At 37.4% G+C, this 24,090-nt stretch overlaps 1 protein-coding gene across 1 annotated transcript; it reads left to right on the top strand.

Moving 5' to 3' along the window:
* Window positions 1–478: 478 nt before the first annotated feature.
* LOC311081196 (uncharacterized protein) lies at window positions 479–21,438 on the top strand. Its single transcript, XM_084111607.1, has 37 exons — window positions 479–606; window positions 732–851; window positions 1,088–1,208; window positions 3,500–3,635; window positions 3,722–3,799; window positions 4,056–4,125; window positions 4,263–4,394; window positions 4,536–4,679; window positions 4,759–4,853; window positions 4,945–5,077; window positions 6,472–6,715; window positions 6,802–6,842; window positions 7,165–7,253; window positions 7,361–7,515; window positions 7,770–7,908; window positions 8,203–8,301; window positions 8,404–8,601; window positions 8,887–9,129; window positions 9,362–9,518; window positions 9,637–9,747; window positions 9,997–10,138; window positions 10,254–12,304; window positions 12,476–12,757; window positions 12,951–13,160; window positions 13,313–13,551; window positions 14,157–14,343; window positions 14,602–14,818; window positions 15,007–15,185; window positions 17,006–17,075; window positions 17,303–17,412; window positions 18,226–18,257; window positions 18,352–18,502; window positions 18,631–18,668; window positions 18,816–18,923; window positions 19,047–19,086; window positions 19,259–19,367; window positions 20,753–21,438. The coding sequence occupies exons 1-37, from the start codon at window positions 495–497 to the stop codon at window positions 20,922–20,924; spliced, it is 6,954 nt and encodes a 2,317-aa protein (XP_083967733.1). The 5' UTR covers window positions 479–494; the 3' UTR covers window positions 20,925–21,438.
* Window positions 21,439–24,090: the final 2,652 nt, after the last annotated feature.

Below are 24,090 nucleotides of genomic sequence, written 5' to 3' on the forward strand. Positions count from 1 at the left end.
ATAATATTGTACCATATAGATAAAAAAAAAAAAATATATATATATATATATAAAGAAAAATAAATATTATTTTATTTCTTGCCATTTTGTGAATATTAAATAATGTAATCAATAAAAAGTAATTGTATTATGATTATGAGTATTTTAAAATGTATTTTCTTTTTAATCTGATTAGGTAATCCAGATTACATATAATCAATTACTACCCAGAACTGTTTACAGTGTTGTTCTTTCTATGAAGCCTGTACATAAAATGAATTATAAAGTTATCCTTTATAATCCTATAATGCATTGCCTTATGGTTTATATTTGTACAATATGCAAAGGATTACATGATGTACTGTATTATAAACTATAATATATTTTAAAATGCATTGATTGCCTACTAACCACATCTGTATTTTTTTGTTTAGGTTTGTACTGATGTTATTTCCCATGCTCAGGAATGTCTTGGCAAACAACGTAGCATATACTCTGAGCTATGTAAAAAAAATATGAATGGCTTGTGGCATAAGGAAGCAAACTGCTCCTTTTTTAAAGAGATCTCACTTATGTGTAGGACCTCCGATCCATTTTTGACAGTATGGAGATCGAAAAGCAACTGCTGTAAGAACCACAGTTTTAACAGTTTTATATGTATATGTATATATATATATATATATATATATATATATATATATATATATATATATATATATATATTAAATAGTAAGAATTCATCGTGTTTGCAGCCCAACCTCTTTGTCCTGGAGACCTGCACTATGAGGAGATAGGTAGCGCTTTCCCACCAACCTGCAGCAACCCACAGAATTACACCACAGAATTGACTAGCACCTGCCTGCCAGCTAAAGGTTGGTCCTTGATTAGCATTTAAAAAGGAAATTTGTTTTCACAGATATTTTACTTTAATTTAATTGATTTTTTTATTATTATTTATTTTTATTTTTAGAACAAGTCTGTAACCTTAAGCATTTAACTTCATCAATGATGCCTTAAATAACCATTCACTTTTCAGATGTTGCAAAAAATCTAGTTTTATTTGATTAATTTTATAATTTGCAAAAATGTTCTTCTTACGCAATTTCAGGAAAGGTCCTGAATGATCATGCTGATGGTTACCATTCCATAAATGTGGAAGAATGTCCATGTGTACATGCAAAGATAACGTATGCTCCAAGGCAGGAACGTAGAACAAAGTGTCAGACATGGTGAGAACTAGAATTTTTTCTCAATAGATTCCTCCTCTAATTCTGGATAACTGATTTGGCAACAATATTTTAGATAATTCTGGTTATATAAAATCTATTTATGTATTTTTTTTTTTTTATAATATATATGGAATAGTTGTTATGTACAGTGCATCCAACAATTGGCTAACTGAAACTGAGGGCTTAAATATGCAAAGCTAACAAGGAAACTTGATGGAACACAGGTCAAAAGAATCAATAATGAGGGAGACCAAATCAGTAACTATGACAACAAACTAAAAGCAGGAACAAAGGGAACAGTAACAGAAACACAGAGAAACAATGAAAAACAAACTAAAAGTCCATAAAAAAGAACATAGACCAGACATCATCCCCCCCTTCCGGTAGTGGTGGTGGTGGGGGAAATCAATTGGGGAAGGAAGAGTTCATGGGGGAATGGGAGGAATAGTCTAAGGGTGAGTGGGTGAAGGGAGAAGCCATGGAGGAGATGAAAGAGGGAGGAAATAGCTGACAACCCAGAGTATAGCAAGGATGAGGGTCCATGGTGAAACCAATTGAGGGAGGAGCCATGTTGGAGTCAGAGGTCCGACCACCAGCAATGGAGCCAGGAGAGCTGGAGAACCAGGCGGAGCCGAAGAAACACAGAGACCGGGTGTCACCGTAAGTCCTGGAGGCCAAGGTGGAGCCGTGGAGCAAGGTGGAGCTGGAGGGAAGGTAGAGCCCAACAAAGCTGAAGGGGTGGAGGGACATGGCACATCCAAAGGACTGGAAGTCCATGCCTCAGGCAGAACGACAACTGACCAAGGTGGAGCCGGGACAAGGGAGCCCGGTGAAGCCGTGAGGACGACGGTCCCAGGTGGACCGTGGGGGCAAGGAGCCAACTGGTCAACAGGGCGAGGTGGAGTTATGGGCCAGGGGATCTACTTGCAAAGGTGGAGCTGGTGACCGGAAGACCCGAGGTGGATATGCGCAGCAAAAAGAAGAGAAACCGAGGAACTGAAAGGATCCAGCAGAGGCAGGACTAAGGAACTGGCTGTCATAGGTAGGTGGGAGAAGAAAGCTAGGTGAAATCATTAGCTACGAAGGACACTTGGAGCTGGGCGGGACCAGAGGAGACACAGGAGACTTGGATGCTAGATGGGACCAGTGGAGGAGGAAGGGCCAGGGAACTGGTCAGGACCAGAGAGTCCATTACATTCACTTGGACTGGAGGGAACAATTCAACCTCAGGGCTGGGGTGATGAATAGGAATCAGCTCCAGGATGTCAAGAAACATAGGAGAAATAACAGGAGCAAACTAAAGCTCCTGTTATTAATAAAGCTCCTGGGGTGATGAATGGGAATCAGCTCCAGGATGTCAAGCTCTACTAGCACATCCTCTAGGATGGACATGGCTGCAGGCACTGGCTCCAGGGTCGAACTCTCCACTGACACAGGGTCCTCTGCGGGTTTAGGCTCTGGCTCTATGTTTGTGGGGGGCGTGGGGTCAGGCTCAGGGTCCATAGCGTGTGAGTGGCATAGATGGTCCTCCTCCGCCTCACCCACGTTGAAAGAGGAACCACTCTGCAAGAGCACTAGCTTAACAAAGTCCTGAAACCTCCCTCGAAATACCATAAACGGGCAGGGGAACAAGTTATTTTAAGTTCTCATTAAGTCTAGTCAAAGAAAAAAGAGAGAAATGAAAAAGTGAGTAAGATAGACGAGGTCCAAAAAAATCTCTAGTGTGGTCCTTGATCATCCTGGGTGAGGAGGAGGAGGTGAACGACTGGCAGATCCATGTTTAAATCTTCTCTTGGTCCGTCCTGTATTCTGTTACGTGCAGAGCAGGCAAGGAAAAGGAATGTAGTTTATTGAACAAAACAAAGAAGATAATCCTAAACCAGAAGTATATGAGAAATACCAGAAGCAAACTAACGCACGCAACATCATAGAAAATACAGGACAATAGGCTAACTCACACTGAGGGATTAAATTTACAGCGCTAACAAGGACACTAGATGAGAGGTGACAGGAATAAATAATAAGGGAAACCAAATGAAATAATGACAACAAATGAGAAGCGAGAACATAGGGCACAGGAACAGAAACACAGGGAAACAATGAAGAAGAAACTAGTCCAGAAAAGAGAACATTAACCTGATAATAGTATTATTATTATTATTTGTTAAGAATATAAACAAGGTTTATTAAAAGACAGTCTTTGTAAGTAAAAAATGTGGGATTTGAATATATTCTGTAGGAAAAAAAAATGAAAACTGCTTGAGACATTTTTGTTGTTTTTATCCCCTTAGTACCTGCATTAGAGGCAAATGGGCATGTTCTGCAAACACATGTCCAGCCAAATGTATTATTGAGGGCCAATTCATCACTACATTTGATGGCAAACAGTATTCTCTACTTGACAGATGCACATTTGTGGCTGCAAGGGTAAGTGAAATTGAAAGATTTCACTAAAATATGATATTTTGAGATTTACTGATATTAAAATGTATACTATTTGGTATATCACCCAGGGGCTTAACTGGACATTGAGCATTCAGTATTCTGTGCAAACTGTTGTCATAGAAAAGGCATATCTTAATATCAACCAGGTTTGTCTGTTTTCCATCTACATTCCTTTCTTTTTTAACATTTGCATAACTTTTGTTGTATAATATTTCATTGTAACTTAATAATTATCAATAAAAATGAGATTATTATTTGCATTTCAACACTGCAGATATACTACAGTAGGGTGGGCTGTAGTTACATTTTTTTAAAATTTCATAATGGCATATTGGAAAAACATTATTCTTTATCATGAAATGCACTGCTCTTATAAAATAAATAATGCTATTTTCATTCCAGGAAAGATATACCTTCTCTGCAAACAGCATACAAATGAACAATATTGAAATCAGTGACCTGTCACAGACTGGTAGGCTCTTTTGGAATGTTTTAGATTCATGAGTTTGAAATATTCATATACAAGCTTGACGAAATGTGCAATATTAACATAAGCTTTGAAAAATTACTTTCTCCTTATACTGTATATGTAATTGGGTTTTGTTTCAGAGTCAGCCACAGTCTTTTGGCAGTCTTCAATGTTCATTCAAGTTCAGACTTCATTTGGCCTGAAAATGCAAGTTCAAATCTCTCCAGAAATTCAAATATATTTGAATTTGCCACCAACCGAAAATACCAAAGGTTTGAATAAGTCATATTCAAACAAGTTTCAGAAAAATATAATTATATATAGAGTCAAATTTGATCTTGGTCAAAAATCGATTGGTCAAAAAAATCAAATTTGAAAGTTTTATTTAATTTTTATTATTTTTATTATAATAGGTCTCTGTGGAACTTTTAATAATGACACCAGCGATGACTTCACCACTTTTAGTGGCATCATAGAAAGTTCGGCTCAGCTTTTTGCCCAGTCCTGGTCAATGGGCAGTTGTACCCCAATTACTGGATGCATCAACACTGACAATGGTAAGGATGTTTTTGCTTAACTACTTAACAATATAACGTTATTTTTAAAGATGACCACTAATATTCATTCCATTTGCAGAGATATTTGCTGAGGACAACTGTGACCAACTGAAAGATCCAGAAGGAGTGTTTGCTGTGTGTCACGATTATGTACATGTTTCGCCCTTTGTCGAGGTACAGATATATTCCTATCCATAAACATATTTGATGCGTTTGAAATTCATGGTTGTTTTCTTGTTATTAATCTGTGTTTGATTCTTCTCAGGCTTGTATAAAGAGAACATGTCAGTGCTCGGCTGCATTACAGGGATGTTTGTGTGTCTCCTTTGGAAACTATGCAAAAGCCTGTGCAACTCAAGGGATCACTGTTGAGGACTGGAGATCAGAAACAAACTGCAGTGAGTGACAAGCTTTTATTCAGTGCGAAAATAATATGGTGACATTCAGGTTTGTTGTTTTTAAAGGTATTTAGGTTTTCATGTCACAAAGAGTTGTTTTTTTCAAAAATATTGTATAAAGTTGAAATGTCTCGTTGAGTTTCAACCTTTTTTCCCCAAACTTCTCGAAAAAAGTGCATATGACTGGAGGTTGCAACTTGTGCACCAGTTTTGAATTAGGTTTTAATTGGAAACATTACAAACATAAGGTTTCATCCGTGTTTCTCTTGTTTTTGTAGTGAATTGAGCCCTCATTAGTTAGTTGCTATGGTTTTTGTTTTGCCCTTATGTGTCACACCTGTGTCTTGTCAGTTGTCTCGTTTACTTCCTAGTTTGTCCCTGTGTGTGTGTATATACAGTAGCCCTCATTTTCAGTTGTTCTTGGTCTGTTCTCAACTATGTTATGTTGGTTGCTGGTCTCTTGCAGTCTATTCTGCCTCAACTCTTCTTTGCTGTAACCTGACTACGACAAACACATGTTGGGAATTACTTTCCACTAGTTTTGAGAGAAACAAAAATTTCCAACTCTTTGAAACAACTTAAGCAATTGCTTTGCAAAACGATTCACTGTTTAGAAGTGACACACTGGTGATGCCTGCTGGTCAAAATGGTGTAAATGCAGCGAAGACTCCGCTTAAACATACATAACACCTTTTACAAACCAATTGCAAATGCTATATTGAAAGAGTAAACTATTAAATAGTATTAGCAAATCACCTAATACCATTAAATATGAAGTGTCTTTTTAATATGTTCTTTTATTCATTTGTAAGGCTTGATTTTTTTTATTGGTAGATTGGTTAATCTGGCCAATTAAAGACTAACTACAACTCATCTTTTTATCATAAAAATTTGTCATTCAAATGTGAACAAATGTATTAAATTGACCTGAGATCAGGTCAAATTCGAGATGGCCTCCTAGCTGGGAACCATTGGAATTTCGGAACGTTTCAAAACAGTTATGAAGTAACGAAGCCTCGTTTACTGAAATTACGTGACTTTGGCGATTTGATACGCGCTTCGAATCACTGGTTCGAAACAAATGATTTGCAAAGGTTTCGAAGCTTCACCAAGCAGTGTTTAGAAAGCACCCATCATACTATCCACTATTCAACTTAATTATTTAAAAAAAAATAATAATAATAATAAACTAACATTTTTGTGATATGTACATTTCATGTTTTGTTTATGTATCTACGAATACAGTATCTACTGTATGATTACAAAAAGTTCTTATGGTTACATCACCATGTGAAATTATTTTTTATTATTATTATTACTTTTTATTATTATTATGTGTCAGCATCTATGTATGGCTAAGTACCCACTCTACAAATTATCATTGTGCTTTTCAGTTCCTTCATGCATGGGCAACCTGAGGTTTACTTACGCCACTTTGGCATGTAACCGTACATGCCGTTCCCTCTCGGGCCCTGATCCCACCTGTGAGGTGGTGGACGACCCTGTGGAAGGGTGTGGATGCACATCAGACTCTCACCTGAGCAACCAACTGACCTGCAGTCCTCGCTCACAGTGCAGCTGCCACCACCCAGGAGGCGTCACACCTCCAGGCCCAGTGGTTATCGGTGGACGCCAATGGTAAGGATAAAAACAAGGCTTAAACAATGTCTTTGAGTAAAATTTTTAGCTGAATCTGTGTATACAATGTTTGTCTTGTATTACAGCTTGTGTGAAAATGGACAACTTCATTGTCCCAAATTTTGCAGTAAGTTTTTTTTTTTCTTCCCAAGTTTGTACATTTGACAAAATACTACATTCAGGGGTTAATCCACTAAACAGCAGATGCTATCTGTTCTGGTTTGGTACTCCATTTAGTATTTGTATTTAAATTGAAGCGGCACTGCGGAATTCCATAGTGGTTTTTAATACCGATTTTTTACATACGGACTGAATCACAAGATTACTTTCTTAGTGAACTCCACCCTTGAGTTTTCAACTAATATAACACTGACAAATCAACATTGAAATTTGCAAATCCAAGAATCATTACCTAAGATTTCTATGAAGTTCTATGCTTTTTTTTCTAGATTGCACAGTGGGAAAGATTTGTGTGGATTGTTTACAAATACCCGTGAATACTGCCCATAGGACATGTGAAAGCTTGACCAAACCCGTGGTGAGCATTTTTCAAAATTTTGACATTATGACATCCTACCATATGCAAGTATTAAAGTGTTCCTTTTCTGCAAGAGTCGGAGTGAAATTGATGCTATATATTTACAGACTGATGATAACAGCTGTATCAGTGGGTGTTATTGTCCTGGGGGACTTTTTGAAGATCATAATGGTGGTTGTGTGACTCATGAAAACTGCACCTGTGAATTCAGTGGGAGGGTGTATGAAACTGGGCAGAGTGTGGAGACAAACTGTAAAATATGGTAAGAGCTTTGTCTTCTAGGTTCACATATTTTAAAGGAATAATTGTTCCAAACCCATATGGTTTTGTTTTTGTGGTACAAAAAAGTAGATATTTTGCAGAATGCTAAAGCTGTTTTTCCCCCAGACTGGGAATGTAAATGAATTGAGATTAAAAAATTACAATTGAGATACCCTGCCCAATAAAAATACAATAACCCTTTTATTGGTAACATGGGTTCACTGGATTTGAATGATATGATTTTGTGTCTCACAGCACATGTAGAGGTGGTGAGTGGTCTTGTATTGATGAGGCATGTTCAGGAGTATGCGAGGTTTTCGGGAATGGGCATTACCACACCTTTGACTCCAAATGGTACAAATTCGATGGCCACTGTCAGTACACTCTAGTGAAGGTGAGTGTTTGCCATGTGATAAATTACCCTTTTGGGGTGACCTTGGAGTTCGATACATAATACAGTAAGAGTATAAGTATTTTAAACTTAGCAGAAGTTGCTTTTGTCAAACAGCTACTAAATCAATAAAAATGAAACAATGACAGTCAAATGTGAATAAAAAACAACCAATGCCCAAATTATTGAATATTGCTCAACATATTCCTGACTTTTAATTAGTGTTTGTACAGCGTACTAGTAAAATTCTCAAACACGTGCCAAACATGTTTTAACCTCTAATATTTCTTGTAAAAGGACGCAGGTTCAAGTGGACAGTTTGCAATTAAATCTGAGAGCGTTCCTTGCTGTGACGAGTCTTTGACGTGTTCCCGCGCAATCTCAGTGGAGCTCCTGGTATATGATCTTCTGTGAATATAAATGGTTGTTGGATGTTGTCAATATTTCAACTTTCTATCAAGTAAAAATTGTAATGCATACTTGCTCAATGTTTGACAGGGTACAGTGACTCTGATGTTGAGTGATATGAAGGTAACTGAGAAACTTCAGGCAGGGAATGCATTGTTGGCAGAGCCCCTTTATTCCATCCACACTGTGGGCCTCTACATCATCATCACCACAGCTCCCAGGCTGGGCATCACTGTAATCTGGGACAAACACACCAGGGTCACCATCCAACTAGAGCCTCAGTGGAGAGTAAGGAATCACATTTAATTATGTCTAAGTTTCATATTCAATCCTCACATTGTGACTTAATCAGGGGCAAGTTTCCTGTACAAAGACATAACTCACTGCATTTACTAGAAACAACAGAAAGATGCTTATTTTTTTAAATTACGCCTACATGCAGTAGGTACAGTTATTGGTGTTCTCCTGTGGGCTTTATATGCGATTCATTCAGTCAGCAGCTTTCAGCAAACTTTGCTGGTACTACTGAGCGGTAAAGACATGCAATATTCTCTTTTAACTGTGGAACATTAGGGCCGAGTGTTGGGACTCTGTGGGAACTTTGATGGAAAGGTGACAAACGACCTTCTGACGAGCAGCTCCTCAGAAGTTTTCAATGTTCTGGACTTTGGGAATAGTTGGAAGAGAGCAGATCCACCATGCTCTGATGTGACCCATGAAATATTTCCCTGTGAACGTCACTCCTACTGTGCAGCCTGGGCTCAGCGGCGATGTATGATCCTGAGATCGGACACCTTTAAAGATTGCCATCTGAAGGTACCTTGCAGTGACGTTAGTCAACTAAATAATGTCGTTTCTGATGTTTGTTGCTTGAAGTTAATCTTGGTTCATTAACAACAAATCACTGTTTATATATCAACCAATTACGACCTTTTTGTTCAAGTTCATCAAACGGTTTCTAGGTTTGATAGTTGGTTCAGGTGCTCGTAATTGATTTTTTCCCCATGAGGAAATCAGCCAATAATTGTTGCATTCGTATGACTACTAGGTGGATCCAGAACCTTATTACCAGGCCTGTGTTTTGGAGTCCTGTTCTTGTGAGTTTGAAGGAAAGTTTCTCGGTTTCTGTACTGCTGTCTCATCTTACGCAGAGGCATGTAGTGCAAAGGACGTTTGCATCAAATGGAGATCCCCAGATTTGTGTCGTATGTATTGTATTCTATTGTTATTAAGAATTTCCCAGAATGAGCATTTCCTGGTAAAGACATACCTGGGCTATTATTGAGTTAGTCAAGTGATTACAGTGTTTGTTCATCTCCACAGCGGTGTATTGTGACTATTACAATGATGTGGGCCAAAGCACCTGGCATTACGATCCCTGTGGCCAGGTTAAGACCTGTGGCACTAATAAACGCTTTACAGGAAAACTTGAAGGTATTTGTGTACCTTCTTGCTTCTGCTTCTTGATCTAGATGTATCCCCAGACAGCAACATAGTGTCGGCACAGATCCGGCCCACATCTGGTACGCGTTAAATCCACATGTACAGTACCAGATGTGGCCTGGATCTGGGCCGACACTATGTTGCTGTCTGGGTCAGTACTGCTAGAAATTAGAAATATGAAAACAGTTTAAATGCCCCAAATGTCTTTGGTTTTCATAAAGCACTGCATGAAACTTTCAGGTTGCTATCCAAGATGCCCTGAGGAGACCCCATATTATGATGAAAACATAGGTAAATGCACCACTTTGGACAACTGCACTTGTAACATCATGAACAGAGTGTTGTCACCTCCTGATGAAATGTGCACTCCCTATAAATGCTGGTAAGCCATTTTGTAGACTCTTGTTGTAATGCTGGATAGACATTTTAGATCAAAGGTTTAAAGAACTATACACATACCGTTCACATTCATTATAGTTTATATTCTTTTTCCTTAGTAAATGCTTTGATGGACAAATCGTCTGCACTCCAACAACTACGGCTCCAACTACGACTACAATTTCTTACACATCAACAGCTCAGCCATCTACAACTGCAATGACCCACATAACCACAACACAACCACCAACAAGTCAAAGCACAACAAAATACACAACACAATCACCAACAACTCAAAGCACAACAAAATACACAACACAATCACCAACAACTCAAAGCACAACAAAATACACAACACAATCACCAACAACTCAAAGCACAACAAAATACATAACACAATCATCAACAACTGTGAAAACAACCAAATACACAGTGCAAACATCAACAACAGAATCATATGCAACTCCAGTTAAAGAAACAACTGGAACACAACTACCAACAGCTGTGAGCACAACAGAATACACAACCACAACACAGCTACCACCAAATGAGAGCACAACAGAATACACAACCACAACACATCCATCAACAACTGAGAGCACAACAGAATCATATACAACTCCAGTAAAAGAAACAACAACACAGCCACCAACTTCACAAAGCACAACAGAATACACAACACAACTACCAACAACTGAGCACACATCAGAATCATATACAACTACAGTGGAAGACACGACCACAACACAACCACTAACTTCAAAGAGCACAAAAGAATCCACAACACAAGTACCAACAACTGAGAGCACAACAGAATCATATACAACAGAAGGAACAACAACACAACCCCCAACTTCACAGAGCACAACAGAATACACAACACAACTACCAACCACAAGGACAACAACAGAAGAATATACAACTCCTTTGGATGAAACAACAACTCAGCAACCAACTTCACAGAGCACAACACAACTACCAACAACTGAGAGCTCAACAGAATCATATACAACTCCAATGGAAGGAACAACAACACAACCCCCAACTTCACAGAGCACAACAGAATACACAACACAAAAACCAACCACAAGGACGACAACAGAAGAATATACAACTCCTTTGGATGAAACAACAACTCAGCAACCAACTTCACAGAGCACAACACAACTACCAACAACTGAGAGCACAACAGAATCATATACAACTCCAATGGAAGGAACAACAACACAACCCCCAGCTTCACAGAGCACAACAGAATACACAACACAAAAACCAACCACAAGGACGACAACAGAAGAATATACAACTCCTTTGGATGAAACAACAACTCAGCAACCAACTTCACAGAGCACAACACAACTACCAACAACTGAGAGCACAACAGAATCATATACAACTCCAATGGAAGGAACAACAACACAACCCCCAGCTTCACAGAGCACAAGAGAATACACAACACAAAAACCAACCACAAGGACGACAACAGAAGAATATACAACTCCTTTGGATGAAACAACAACTCAGCAACCAACTTCACAGAGCACATCACAACTACCAACAACTGAGAGCACAACAGAATCATATACAACTCCAATGGAAGGAACAACAACACAACCCCCAGCTTCACAGAGCACAACAAAATACACAACACAACTACCAACAACTGAGAGCACAACAGAATCATATACAACTCCAATGGAAGGAACAACAACACAACCCCCAGCTTCACAGAGTACAAGAGAATACACAACACAAAAACCAACCACAAGGGCGACAACAGAAGAATATACAACTATTTTGGATGAAACAACAACACAGCAACCAACTTCACAGAGCACAACACAACTACCAACAACTGAGAGCACAACAGAATCTCATACAACTTTAGTGGAAGACACAACCACAACACAACCACAAACTTCAAAGAAGACAACAGAGTACACAACAACAACACAACTATCAACATCTGAGAGCACAGTAGAATCATACACAACTCCAGTGGAAGAACCAACCACAACACAACGACCAACAACTGAGAGCACAACAGAATATAAAACCACAACACGACCACTAACACGTGAGAGCACTCAACCAACCACAATACAGCCAACAACTGAAGCTACTACCTCAGTAAAATATTCCACTCCAGTGTCAACAGTGACCACACCAGGTATGGAACCCACTACAAATATACAATTGACTTGTGCTATAATTAACATTTAAACAAAGGTTTCTTAATATAAAGCCAATAATGTGATGATAACTGGAAAAAAAACCTCTTAAAACTGCCATTCAAATGTATATTGTTTTTAGTGGACTTTTTTTCTCTCATTCCCACTAGATTTTACAATAGTCACTGGCCCTACTATCACAACTACAACTGAAATATCATCCTCAAATCAATATTTGAACACTACGACTATAAATCCGACAACGATGACCCCGTCAACGATGACCCCTTCAACGGTGATACCTTCAACGGTGACCCCTTCAACGATGACCCCTTCAACGGTGATACCTTCAACAGTGACCCCTTCAACGGTGATACCTTCAACGGTAACCCCTTCAACGATGACGCCTGTATCCAATACTACAATACCTACCACTGAACACACAACTCCAGGTACAACTACTACTCACAAATAAAATTCTACATTATAACACAACTCCAGGGCCTACGACTACATATGGAACAATTTCTCAGATTTAAAATCCACGTGAATTACAGTATGTTCACCATACAGTCCTCAAACTCAATTATATGTGCTACATGTGTTGATTAAAGGGATCTTATTTTTATGTAATTTTTTAATCAGTGTGCGAGTGCAAAGATGTGAGGCGAAATCAAAGCTGGTCATGTGGAGAAACTTGGAGAGAGGATTGTGCTGATAAAGACTGTAAGGCTGGAGTGATTGAGGTAAAATCCATAACCTGCCCAACACCCAAAATCAGGACGGATTGCCCTAGAGACAAGATGTCTTTGGTTACAGATAAAGAGACTTGCTGTGAGAGCTTGAAGTGTGACTGTAAGTAAACCAACCTGCCATATAAACAATGACTCATCCAGTTGGATTAGTTAGTGGTGGGGCTATCTATTTGTCCAGCCAATGAAAAACAATAAGAGTGACTTTTACGAATTTTACCAATCGTAATTGTATTTTCCTGTTTCCTTTTTCAGGCCAGTGTCAGATTTATGGAGACCCTCACTACATTTCCTTCCAGGGTATTGCATTTGACTTCATGGACAACTGCACCTACACTCTAGTGGATGAGAAAGAACCGCAACACAGATTAAGCATTACTGTAGACAACTATTACTGTATCGAGGAAATTGATAATTCCTGCTCTAGGGGCATCACATTAAAGTACTGGAATGACATTGTCACACTTATGGTAACAGAGGAGTACACAGTGGAGGTAGGTTCATAATAATAAAAACTTTTAAAATATGTGATTCTTCTAATGTTGTAATGTATCAGTCTCCCAGAGCCATACATTTGAATCTAGGTATAATGTGTGGTCCACATTTCACCTTACTCTAGCCAATAATATGAAAAGGATAGTTTGAAAAAAAAGCAAAGTGAAGATTTTAAAATATGATTCCACAAAGAAAGTTAAACTGATCTAGCCAGTCCTCATGAAAACTAATTTTTAATACATTAAGCAATTGTAATAGGCTTTTGTTTCTTTGTTTCTGGTGGACTAAAGTTGCTATTGAAAGTTTGGAAACCATCTTTCAGAAATTGCAATTGTTAAATGCAACAGTTTTTTGTAAATAATATTTAAGCTTTCTTAATCAACAGTAGTCTATATAAATTGTGTATAGCCTAAGCTGGTCAATAAACCTTTTATTATCAATACCAAAATCACCATTATTCTTTAACTGACACATCCTAAACTCAACAAAACAGATTTTTGCCACAGCCTACAGTTCTCTGCCGGTATTTGTATTTCTGTGAATGACTGGAGATTATAGTTCACTTTAACTTGGATGATGAGCAGATTGTCTTTTTTTTTTTCAGTCTACTTTGAACCAGGAAATCATAAAGCCACCGTATGAAAATCAGGTGTTCAAGTTTGAAAGCAGTGATAGCCAGGTCTACATCTACATCAAACCTATCCGTTCCTATGTTTCTCTTTCGACATTCAACAATCTGTTAATCAACCTGGCATTAGAGCACTTCCAAAACAACACCATAGGACAGTGCGGTAAGTAATTACAATAATTTGATTGTACGATTAAAAGTAACCCAGACAGCAACATTGAACGACAGCGTTGAATCCACATGTACCAGATGTGGCCTAGATGTGGCCTGGATCTGGGCCGACACTATGTTGCTGTCTGGGAATTGATACATGATATACAATATGGTTCCTATATCACAGACTATAGAACTAAAAAAGATATAAATAGTGTATATAATGGCTGTAACCCCGGGCAAACTTGCTCCATTTGACTTTTTTCAGGTGTTTGTGGTGGTCAGTCATGCATACGAAGAAATGGAGTAGTTGAAGATGACAACTGCTGTGATAAGACTGCATATGACTGGGTCGTAGAAGACCCTCTGAAACCCTACTGCAAATCTGCACCCATCAATGTTCCTTGTTTCCCTGTCATACCTACACCTCCACCCCCACCCCCACCTCCCTGCAATCCTCCAATATGTGACCTTCTTCACCATGAGTAAGCCACTGTATGGTATTTTTTATATCAACTGAGGTCAATAAGCATAACAGTAGTGTTTCGGAAGTTAAAATCTTTTTTTCTTTTCTTTTTTTTTCATAGCAAAAGGATAAACAAATTGGCCTGTTGCATTGCGACTATAATTGCGAATATAATTGGTGTTGTTAACATCTTTGCCTTTTACTCAGGGTGTTTGCGGAGTGCAGTGAAAGGATCAATCTTACGTCAGTGGAGAAGAACTGCCAGTTTGACTACTGTTCATCCAACACCAGTGTTGATGCCTGTTCCTCTCTGGAATATGCAGCATCAGAGTGCAAGAGGATTGGTATTTGTGTGGACTGGAGATACCTTACCAATGGCTCATGTGGTAAGTGAACAGAATGAAATTATAGTTTCAGAAAGTAGTAGTACACTTATATTTTTGTACGTTTAGACACTGATACATATAATATCAACATGTCAGCATCTTCAAACCTAACCTAAGCCTTTACGTATCACTTTAGAGACCTGCAAGTCTTTATGAATCCTTTGAGTTTCATTGAGTATTGAATTTGTGGAATTCATAGGTGGTATACTTTATAGCATTTATTGCGTTTCATTTAATTGTGGTTAAGCTTTGAAGGTAATTATTTGAGCCATACAAAGAGCATTTGCCATTTAAAAGTTTTCTTGGACACTGATAAATAAGGGTCCCGTTATGCAGTGGTTCTCAACAAGGGGTAACAGGGTCCACTAGGGCCCCAAGAAGACTTCAAAATAAGTAAAGGTCCTTGCATACTGAGTCGCAAAAAAAATTCGCAAAACAATACAGAATGGAGTCTTCACGCAGTGAGGATGATTTTATTGTCCTCTCTCTTCTTAAAAAGAGAAAAAGAAAGATGAAATATTGGGTCCATCCAATCCTGAGATTGCGTATAGCGGAAGGACAGTTCCACCTCCTCATCAAGGATCTATCCTGATATATAATATTATATAATATTATATATATATTATAGGATTATCCCAAATGATTCAAAGTTTACATCAGGATACTAGTGGCTCAGTTTAATGTTTTGCTAGCGATACTGGAGCCACATATTATAAAAAAGACCAACAATTTCTGTGAACCAATTGATACTAAACAGTACTGGATTTTGGCGTTCGCTTGTACAATGGCTCTTTGCTACGGATGTGAAAAATGCGGAACATTTAACCCAATCTGTTTTTTTTTTTATGACGGATTAAAGTTTCGGAGGCAGTGTGTCAAACGTGATTGACACAACATGAGGTCGTATTTATTTTTTTAACATGCGAAAATTTCAGACGAGAATTTCGGACTCGGTGTGCAAGGACCTTAAAACAAAATCTAAAACAACTAAGATTCGAGGAATTTTTTATTTTAATCACCCCCTCAACAACTTGCATAAGTAAGTCTAATTTGAAAGCATAAACCCCCGGTTTCGCAGACAAGGTTTAAGATTAATCCCAGACTAAAATGCATTATTGAGCTGTTTTAACTGAAAGCAATTTGCACTGACATATCTCAAAATATGCCAGTGCCATTGTTTACTCTCAAGATTCACACTAGTAATGCTTTAAAAAAAATAAAAAAATTAAACTAAAGCCTAATCCTGGCTTAATCTAAGCCTTATCTGTGACACCAGGCCATAGTAGTCTAATTTTAAACGTGATTTCTAGATACCTTCTAGATCCAGTAAATTACCAACGACTTAAAAAGATAGGCAAATGTATTAGTTAAAAAGAATGGGAACCCTCAAGAACTCTTAAACTGGGAGTGTCAGACTTTTTAATATTTTTGTGGACAATGGTGGGCTTTGGAGTCAAAAAGGTTGAAAACCACTGCCCTTGGGATTATTGGGAGCATTGAACTCGGTCACTCGGGTTAAAGGGCCACTTACTGCATACAAATCTGCTTAGTCATACTCTGCACTATTATGTACTTTGATGATAAGTTCCATGTTTTTGAGCTCGTAAGAAATCCTCTTTTTACATACTATTTGTGTTTGCATTAGCATGTAGCCACATTAGCTTAAAATGTATTGAAAAATCTAAATAAAAGAATAAACCATCTGCACATCTTTGGTGTAATAGTTTCAACCCATGGATCTTATTCATTAAATATAAAGGAAAATAAATATAAACAGTCCTCAATAACAATATGCATTTGCCTGTGCCACTATATTTTAGAGATCACATGTCCTGAAGGAATGATGTACGATGAGTGTCGCAAGTCTCCAAATGATGTCTGTCGAGGCGGGTGAGAAAGATTTTACTTTAAATGATTCCCACAGTGCTTCATATTTCACCTCTCAATTAAAAGATTGAGTTTCAAGGAAAAATGCCAGTGCTCCACCTTTTGCTTTGTCTAGATTTTTCCATTAGTCACTTAAAGAGTTTTTTTTATTCGTAATGGTAAGGTATAGGATCGCATGTTCGTGATTTTCTACCTTTAGCTTCACGGCCGTCACTCTATTGTCTCCTCAGAGTTCGTGTGCCTGCAACGTCTGTGGTTGGTTTGAGATCAGGCTGCTTTTGTCCTGATGGCCAAATGCTTGCAGAAGATCACAAGCAAATCTGTGTGTCTGAATGCACTAGTGAGTGACTTTCTTTACCAACACGACAGATTCAACCAAACATTTCAAAACAACTGTTATTATTTTAAAGCTCAAGATTTAAAGTAATATTGTTTTTAATCAATGAATTCATGTAAATAATACAAGCAATTCATATCCACAAATCGATTCATTGCTGATATTGTAAACATGATTATTGTTCACAATTAATAATTTATTTAATACATTTATTTAATTTTAATAATATGTAATTCGTCAACAATAATAGTTCCAAAATCAACTAAATATTAATGAGTTATTTTATCAAAATATAATTTTTATTTAATTGTAATAATTTTCAATTATTATAATTTTTATTATTATTATTGTTTTGTTTGTTGTTTCATTTAAATCGGGAAAGTTTTAGGATAACAATAATCATAATAATGATGATGATGATGATGATGATGATGATGATGATGATAATAATAATAATAATAATAATAATAATAATAATAATAATAATAATAATAATGACAATTAATTTTTTATTTTTATTTTTTATTTTTTTTATTGTAATACATTTTTCAACAATAATTATTCCAAGATCAACTAAATATTACTGATATATTAAAGTGGCCGTGACATTTCCAACACAGAATTATTATTTTTGGTACAATTAACAACTATAAAATGAAAAGCAGTTCATGACCTAATGAGAAAATTCCTATTAAGCTAAACTCATTTGTTATCAAAACTGACATTGCAAAAATACTTTGCCAATTTTCCTAAATAATCAGATATTCTCTAGAATGGGTCATTCATACATGAATTTCACACATATTTATTTTTCAGAGTGTAAAGGGCCATTGGGTGAGCCCATGCCGGTAAGAGATCAATTATTAATGCAACCACAAGCTTCTTTTAAACAATACATGTGAATACTGCATAACAGTAATCCTCTGTCTGTCTGTCTGTTAGGTGGGGGCAGTATGGGAATCAAACTGTCACATATGCACATGTAATAACCAGACTAAAACTGAAGAGTGCGTACCCAAACCTCCCGGACCTACTCCAGTCTGCAGCGCCTTCTCCATTATGGTTTCTGACTGCTGTGACAATCACATCTGCGGTAATTTCTGGCACCACATAGTGTAGACTGCCACTGTTGCTTGGAATAAATATATTTTTTCATTGATTATATCATGAGGTCCACTGTTGCAAAAATAGATTCAGAGTATGTTTTCTTTGCTTTTACAGTTGAGAAGAATTGCGAGTACAATGGAAGGACTTACAAGGTAAAGGAAATAGTTCACATATTTACTCACAATGGGAGTTTTGTCTGTTTTGTAAAGTTTAAGAGGCCCCTTTAAAAGACCTTTCTGTACCTAAATTTAGCACAAAACATATTTAACAAATGTATTTAACTGTGTTTTTTTCTTCAGGTGGGCGAGCGGTGGACAGACCCTGCAAATCCGTGTGAATCTTTCAGCTGTAGTCCGACAGGAACTGAGGTTGAGAAAACTGTGTGTCCACTGCAAACCTGTGCCGAGGTGAGAGACCAAAATCACATCAGTATTACAAAACAAAATCAAGTTTGTTGCACATGTGCATGTTTTTTTCTGGTTGAATCTTCTATAAAACCACTGCATTATTATGTTTTTGTGTGTGTCCAGGAGTTACGAGTGTGGGATGACCATCATTGCTGCTATTCATGTAGGTTTACACAAATGTTTCACTGTTGCTGGAACTGTACCATTCAGTCAAACAATTATTATTTTATGCTATCCATTTTAGTAGACATTTTAAGGTTATACAATTATTATTATTTTTTTTTACTCATGATTTTAGTATGTTGCTGACTGTAATTTTGTTCTGTGTATCACAGGTAATGTTACATGTGCTGCCAGAGTGACAAGAATGAACCTAACAATTGCTGACTGCACACAGGAAGTCGAGCTTCCCATTTGTGATGGCCAGTGTAAGACACACAACAGGCAAGTATTTCAAAGCCTCTTTCATAGAAAATACGCTGGACGATCATGTGAAGGTCTGTTGTAGTATTGTGTGCTAAAGGCACAGATAATATGCAACTAAAAGCAAATAGCACACATCTATCAAACATTAATTATTTCCTTGACAAACAGCTCTATGGCCACTAGAGGGTATTGTCAGAACATGTGTCATTTTGCAGCATTTTTTTGAATGAATGAAAGAATGAATGTAAAAATATTGAGCCACATCCCCGTATTGTTCCCCTGTACAGCTGTAGTTTACTATATGCACAAAACTATAGTGCAAAACAATGTGCTTAAATTATGGAAAATTGAAAAATACACAGTGTAAAATTTAGGGTAAAGAAAAAAGAAAAAGAAAATCTACTACTAATAAAAATAATAGGGTCCAATGGGACTAAAGGCCCCCTTAAAGGACAACTCCGGTCAATTTTAACATTGAGCTAATTTTTTTGTAAATTTGGAGTGCTGTCAATACAGAGAACAACGACAAAAATCTGTGTTGCCTACACCGTGTTATCCTCTTTTTAAAATTTGCACCCTGTTGACTTCAATGGGGCAAGTTTTAAACCTGCTTTTAGCCTCTTAACATCCTACTCGATTGTCGAGTTCACGCGCGTGATCATAGGTAACTAAACCTATGCGCGTGAACTCGACAATCGACTACTATGGACTTCGACCGAAAACAGGATGTAAATACAGGTATGTGCGCTGGCTGAATTAACATCACTTTTATTCATATCTTTCACATCTACTGCAGTCAGATTCACCCGTGTTCACTCTGAAGGAATCACTCACATTGGCTGTGCACTTGTAATGACACATCAAGGATGTTAAGAGGCTAAAAGCAGGTTTAAAACTTGCCCCATTGAAGTCAACAGGGTGCAAATTTTAAAAAGAGGATAACACGGTGTAGGCAACACCGATTTTTGTCGTTGTTCTCTGTATTGACAGCACTCCAAATTTACTAAAAAATGAGCTCAATGGTAAAATTGACCGGAGTTCTCCTTTAAGGAAAGTGTGCTTAACTCAGGTCCCAAAGTTTATAATATGATACCATGATTTTTTTTTACATTTTACATTATTCAGATTCTTTGATGCATGGAAAGTTCAAAGAACAACATTTATTTTAAAAATAAGTGTCTTGTAATATTATAAATGTCTTTGCTGCCACTGATTAATTTAATGTGTTCTTGTTAAAAAAAACATTTATTTCTTAAAAAAAAGAAAATGTGTGTCTGTATGTGTGTATATATATATATATATATATATATATATATATCCCATTCCAGAGATGTCGGTTTGAATCCCTCGAGAAGGACTGGTTACACGTGGTTCAGATCCTTATTTGTTGTGTTTTCTTGCAGTTGGATTCATACTAACGGGACGCTGCAGCTTGAACAGAGTCACCAGTGCTGTAAGGAGAGAGGTTACGTGATGAGAAATATAACGCTGACTTGCAGCAAAAGCTCTCTGACCCACTTCACATACAAACATGTCACAGGCTGTGAATGCAAGGCCGAAGGTCAAGTTAACTAAATACAAATGAAAACCTTAGTTAAAGTTACATGTGATTAACATGCCTGTGTGTTGTTTATGCATAATTAATAATTAGCTGCTGATGTGTGGGATGATTTAGTTTTAAGCCAAACATATTTCTGTCATTTGAATTTTTTTTATGGTTTGAAATGCTCAAGGGAATCAACTTTAACCTCATTGATTGTCTAACATCTGTCTGGCAGTCTGTTCCAAAATCAATTATTTGTCTTGTGTAAATAATAATCCCGGCATTTTTTGCCTAACCTACTGCAATTATGTGCTATATATTTTACAGCGTTTTCAATCATCACTTTTAATTTGAACTATTCTGTTTTCTGACCATGTCTCAAATGATTTAATGTCATGTATCTGTACTTTGAATGATTTCATGACCAAATCAAACCTGTGATTGTAACCTGATATCAGGTGTCAAGGCCTCAGAGGCTTTTGTAATCCACTTTGGATTCTTAATTCATAATAATCATTAATTAGATAATAAATTAATATGAAACTTGTTGTTTTTATAGTGTTTGCTTTCACATTTCCCTGTTATAAAACAATATATACACGATATCTTAAATGTACTACAGTGGGATCCAAAACCAGAGCCCACTAAAGCTGCTATACTGCATTTTTCTAAGTGAATAATATAGTTTTAATTATAATTAATTATATTATCAGCATTATATTATCAGCATACATATTTGAGTGAAAAGTGATAAAAGTTGAATTGATAAACGTACCTGAATTTCAGAAAGTTGTAGTATTTGGTATGTCTCCATATTTATTTGAAGAGGACCTATTTTACCCCCGTTCACAAATTGTAATATAAGTCTCTGGTGTCCCCAGTATGTGTCTGTGATGTTTCAGCTCCAAATACCCCAAAGATAATTTATTATAGCTTGTCAAATTTGCCCCTATTTGGGTGTGAGCAGAGCCATAGAGAGAAAGAGTTGCGACACTCTTTGATGTCGCCGCTATGGCTGTCACGTGGTTCATGTAAGCCCCAATAGTTCCAAAACATACGCTGGCTGTCATGTTCTTCTATGGGACAGACAGCAGCGATTGCATTATTGAACGTTAAATATAAAATAAAACACACACCCAAGTACTTTTTCAGCTGTTATTGCATTATTGCATTTTGTTAATGTCAGTTTTGCATTTGGAGATAAGTTTTAGGCTATATTGGAGGGAAAAGCTTAGTGTTCATGTTCGCATGGGTAGTAGCACTGGCTTTAGCGGCTCTAACTTAACTTTTCCATATCATTCATCTGATGATGGACGTCTCATGATATTTATTTTAGCACAACTGGGCTGTATTAGGCTATTGATTCCCGTGATTTTGCTTATAAATTTTGATTCAGCCATTAGCCTACCTTCGTGATCACACAAAGAGGTCTGCCGTGGCGGTCAGTTCAGAATTCGCTTAGAAGCTAGCTCACTTCTTCTGATGAAAGTGGCCACCCCCAGGACCACAACGTGAAACATGATCATGTTAAGACTAAGAATATTATTTTAAGATTAAGCCATACACATTATCAAAACTATAACAGATTAAAAACTAATTTACGCCTTTATGTTTGGGTCTATAGGTAAGTGAGTGAAGATTTTTCTCTATGGCTCTGGGTTAGTGTACAGAGTAGGCTAAGAGTAAGCGTAGCTGTAACTCAATCCAAGTAACTTAAGCAATTAACTAACAAAACACTTGTAACTTATGTTACAGCTTTTGAGACATCAATTAAGCATGGCTGATACAAATGAAGGTTTTCAAATAAAATATTTTTTATTAAACAATGACAGACAACAAAAATGTGTGCTTGTGTGAGTGTGTGTGAACAAGAAAAACAAAAACCAGGGGCAGGTGATCCATGAAACAGACAGGACTGGTGATGGCCATAACAATCCTAGAGGTCCAGCATTGTTCTCACAAGCCGCTTCACTCAAGACAATAAAACATAATGAAAAGTTAGTATATCCCAAAAAATTTTATTAAATAAAAGTTGCTATAAAGGTGGTAGCGATTCATTACCAAACTCTTATTGTCACAGCTGACGAAGTCGCGCTAGCTAACTAGCTAGCAGGCAGTGCTTGAAAATTGGTTGAAACAACCAACATAAAATATAAATAATTACGCTGTGCATGTACAAATGAAGACCAGTATAAGCATCGCAAATGGCCTCTGATACAATATAGACAGTTGACAATTCAAAATAGGTCGATATTTCAGCAACTTAACTCTGGAACAACTCGACGCGCAGCAATGTAAGTGAATGGTGTCCAACGCCCAAATGACAGTGTTTGGAACTAATCCGATCTTCAAATCCCGGAAGTAGGCGGTTAAAAGCGCCGCCATTTTTTACAACGGAGGTCTATGGGAGTGTCGCAACTCTTTCTCTCTATGGCTCTGGGTGTGAGCAAAAACACGCTGTTTTTGTGCGTGTCCCTTTAAATGCAAATTAGCTTTTCAGAAGAGGGCGGAGCCTTTACAGCTCATGCTTCAGATACTCCAGCAACAACAAAACAGGAGAATCTCACGCAGCCGGAGGAAGTTACAACTTTTAGAATGCAACTGGACATTTCTGAATGGTTAGTGAATAAATTTATGTAGTTGTTGTGTTGTGCATGTATCGTCATGTTAATCTAAAAAATCTTTCAGAAACAACTTTAACTTCAAATCAAGCGTTGAACTAGTCATGCGTAGCCAGACCTTCAGACTGACGCCAGAATATCTGGACACCATTGCAGCTTTAATTGGCCAAGGACCGCCCAAGAGGATGTTTGATTGACATGTAAGGCAACCAATCACAGTTCATTTTGTTCCGCGTCATGTTTAGGGGTGTGGAAATGTAAAGTCAATGTCCCTACGATAACAGACCGGCGCGAATATGCAGCGTTTAGTTGATGCTAAAAGGACTCATTGTCACAGTTGTAAACACGTCGGCTTTCTTTTTCCACAAGGGGGTTTTGCATCATGGCGACTTTGTTTCTAGGCGGACCATTAAAGAATGCAACACACATGTCTCCCAGACATCCTGTAGAATTCAACCAATCAGATGACTACTTTGAAACTCCTGAAGTTTTTCCAATTTTGTGTTCTATATCAGTGGCGAACGGTGACTTATTTAACAGGACATGCTGGGTGTTATGTCAAAAATGCACCTCCTGC

The sequence above is a fragment of the Abramis brama genome, assembly GCF_963993115.1.
Source record: "Abramis brama genome assembly, chromosome: 4".
In the NCBI taxonomy this organism is placed as follows: Eukaryota; Metazoa; Chordata; class Actinopteri; order Cypriniformes; family Leuciscidae; genus Abramis; species Abramis brama.

Coding starts and splice junctions, on each gene's coding strand:
- LOC311081196 (XM_084111607.1), top strand. CDS start 495: ATGAATGGCTTGTGGCATAAGGAAGCAAACTGCTCCTTTTTTAAAGAG. Junction 18,503..18,630: donor CTGTGACAATCACATCTGCG/GTAATTTCTGGC, acceptor TTGCTTTTACAG/TTGAGAAGAATTGCGAGTAC. Junction 18,669..18,815: donor ACAATGGAAGGACTTACAAG/GTAAAGGAAATA, acceptor TTTTTTCTTCAG/GTGGGCGAGCGGTGGACAGA.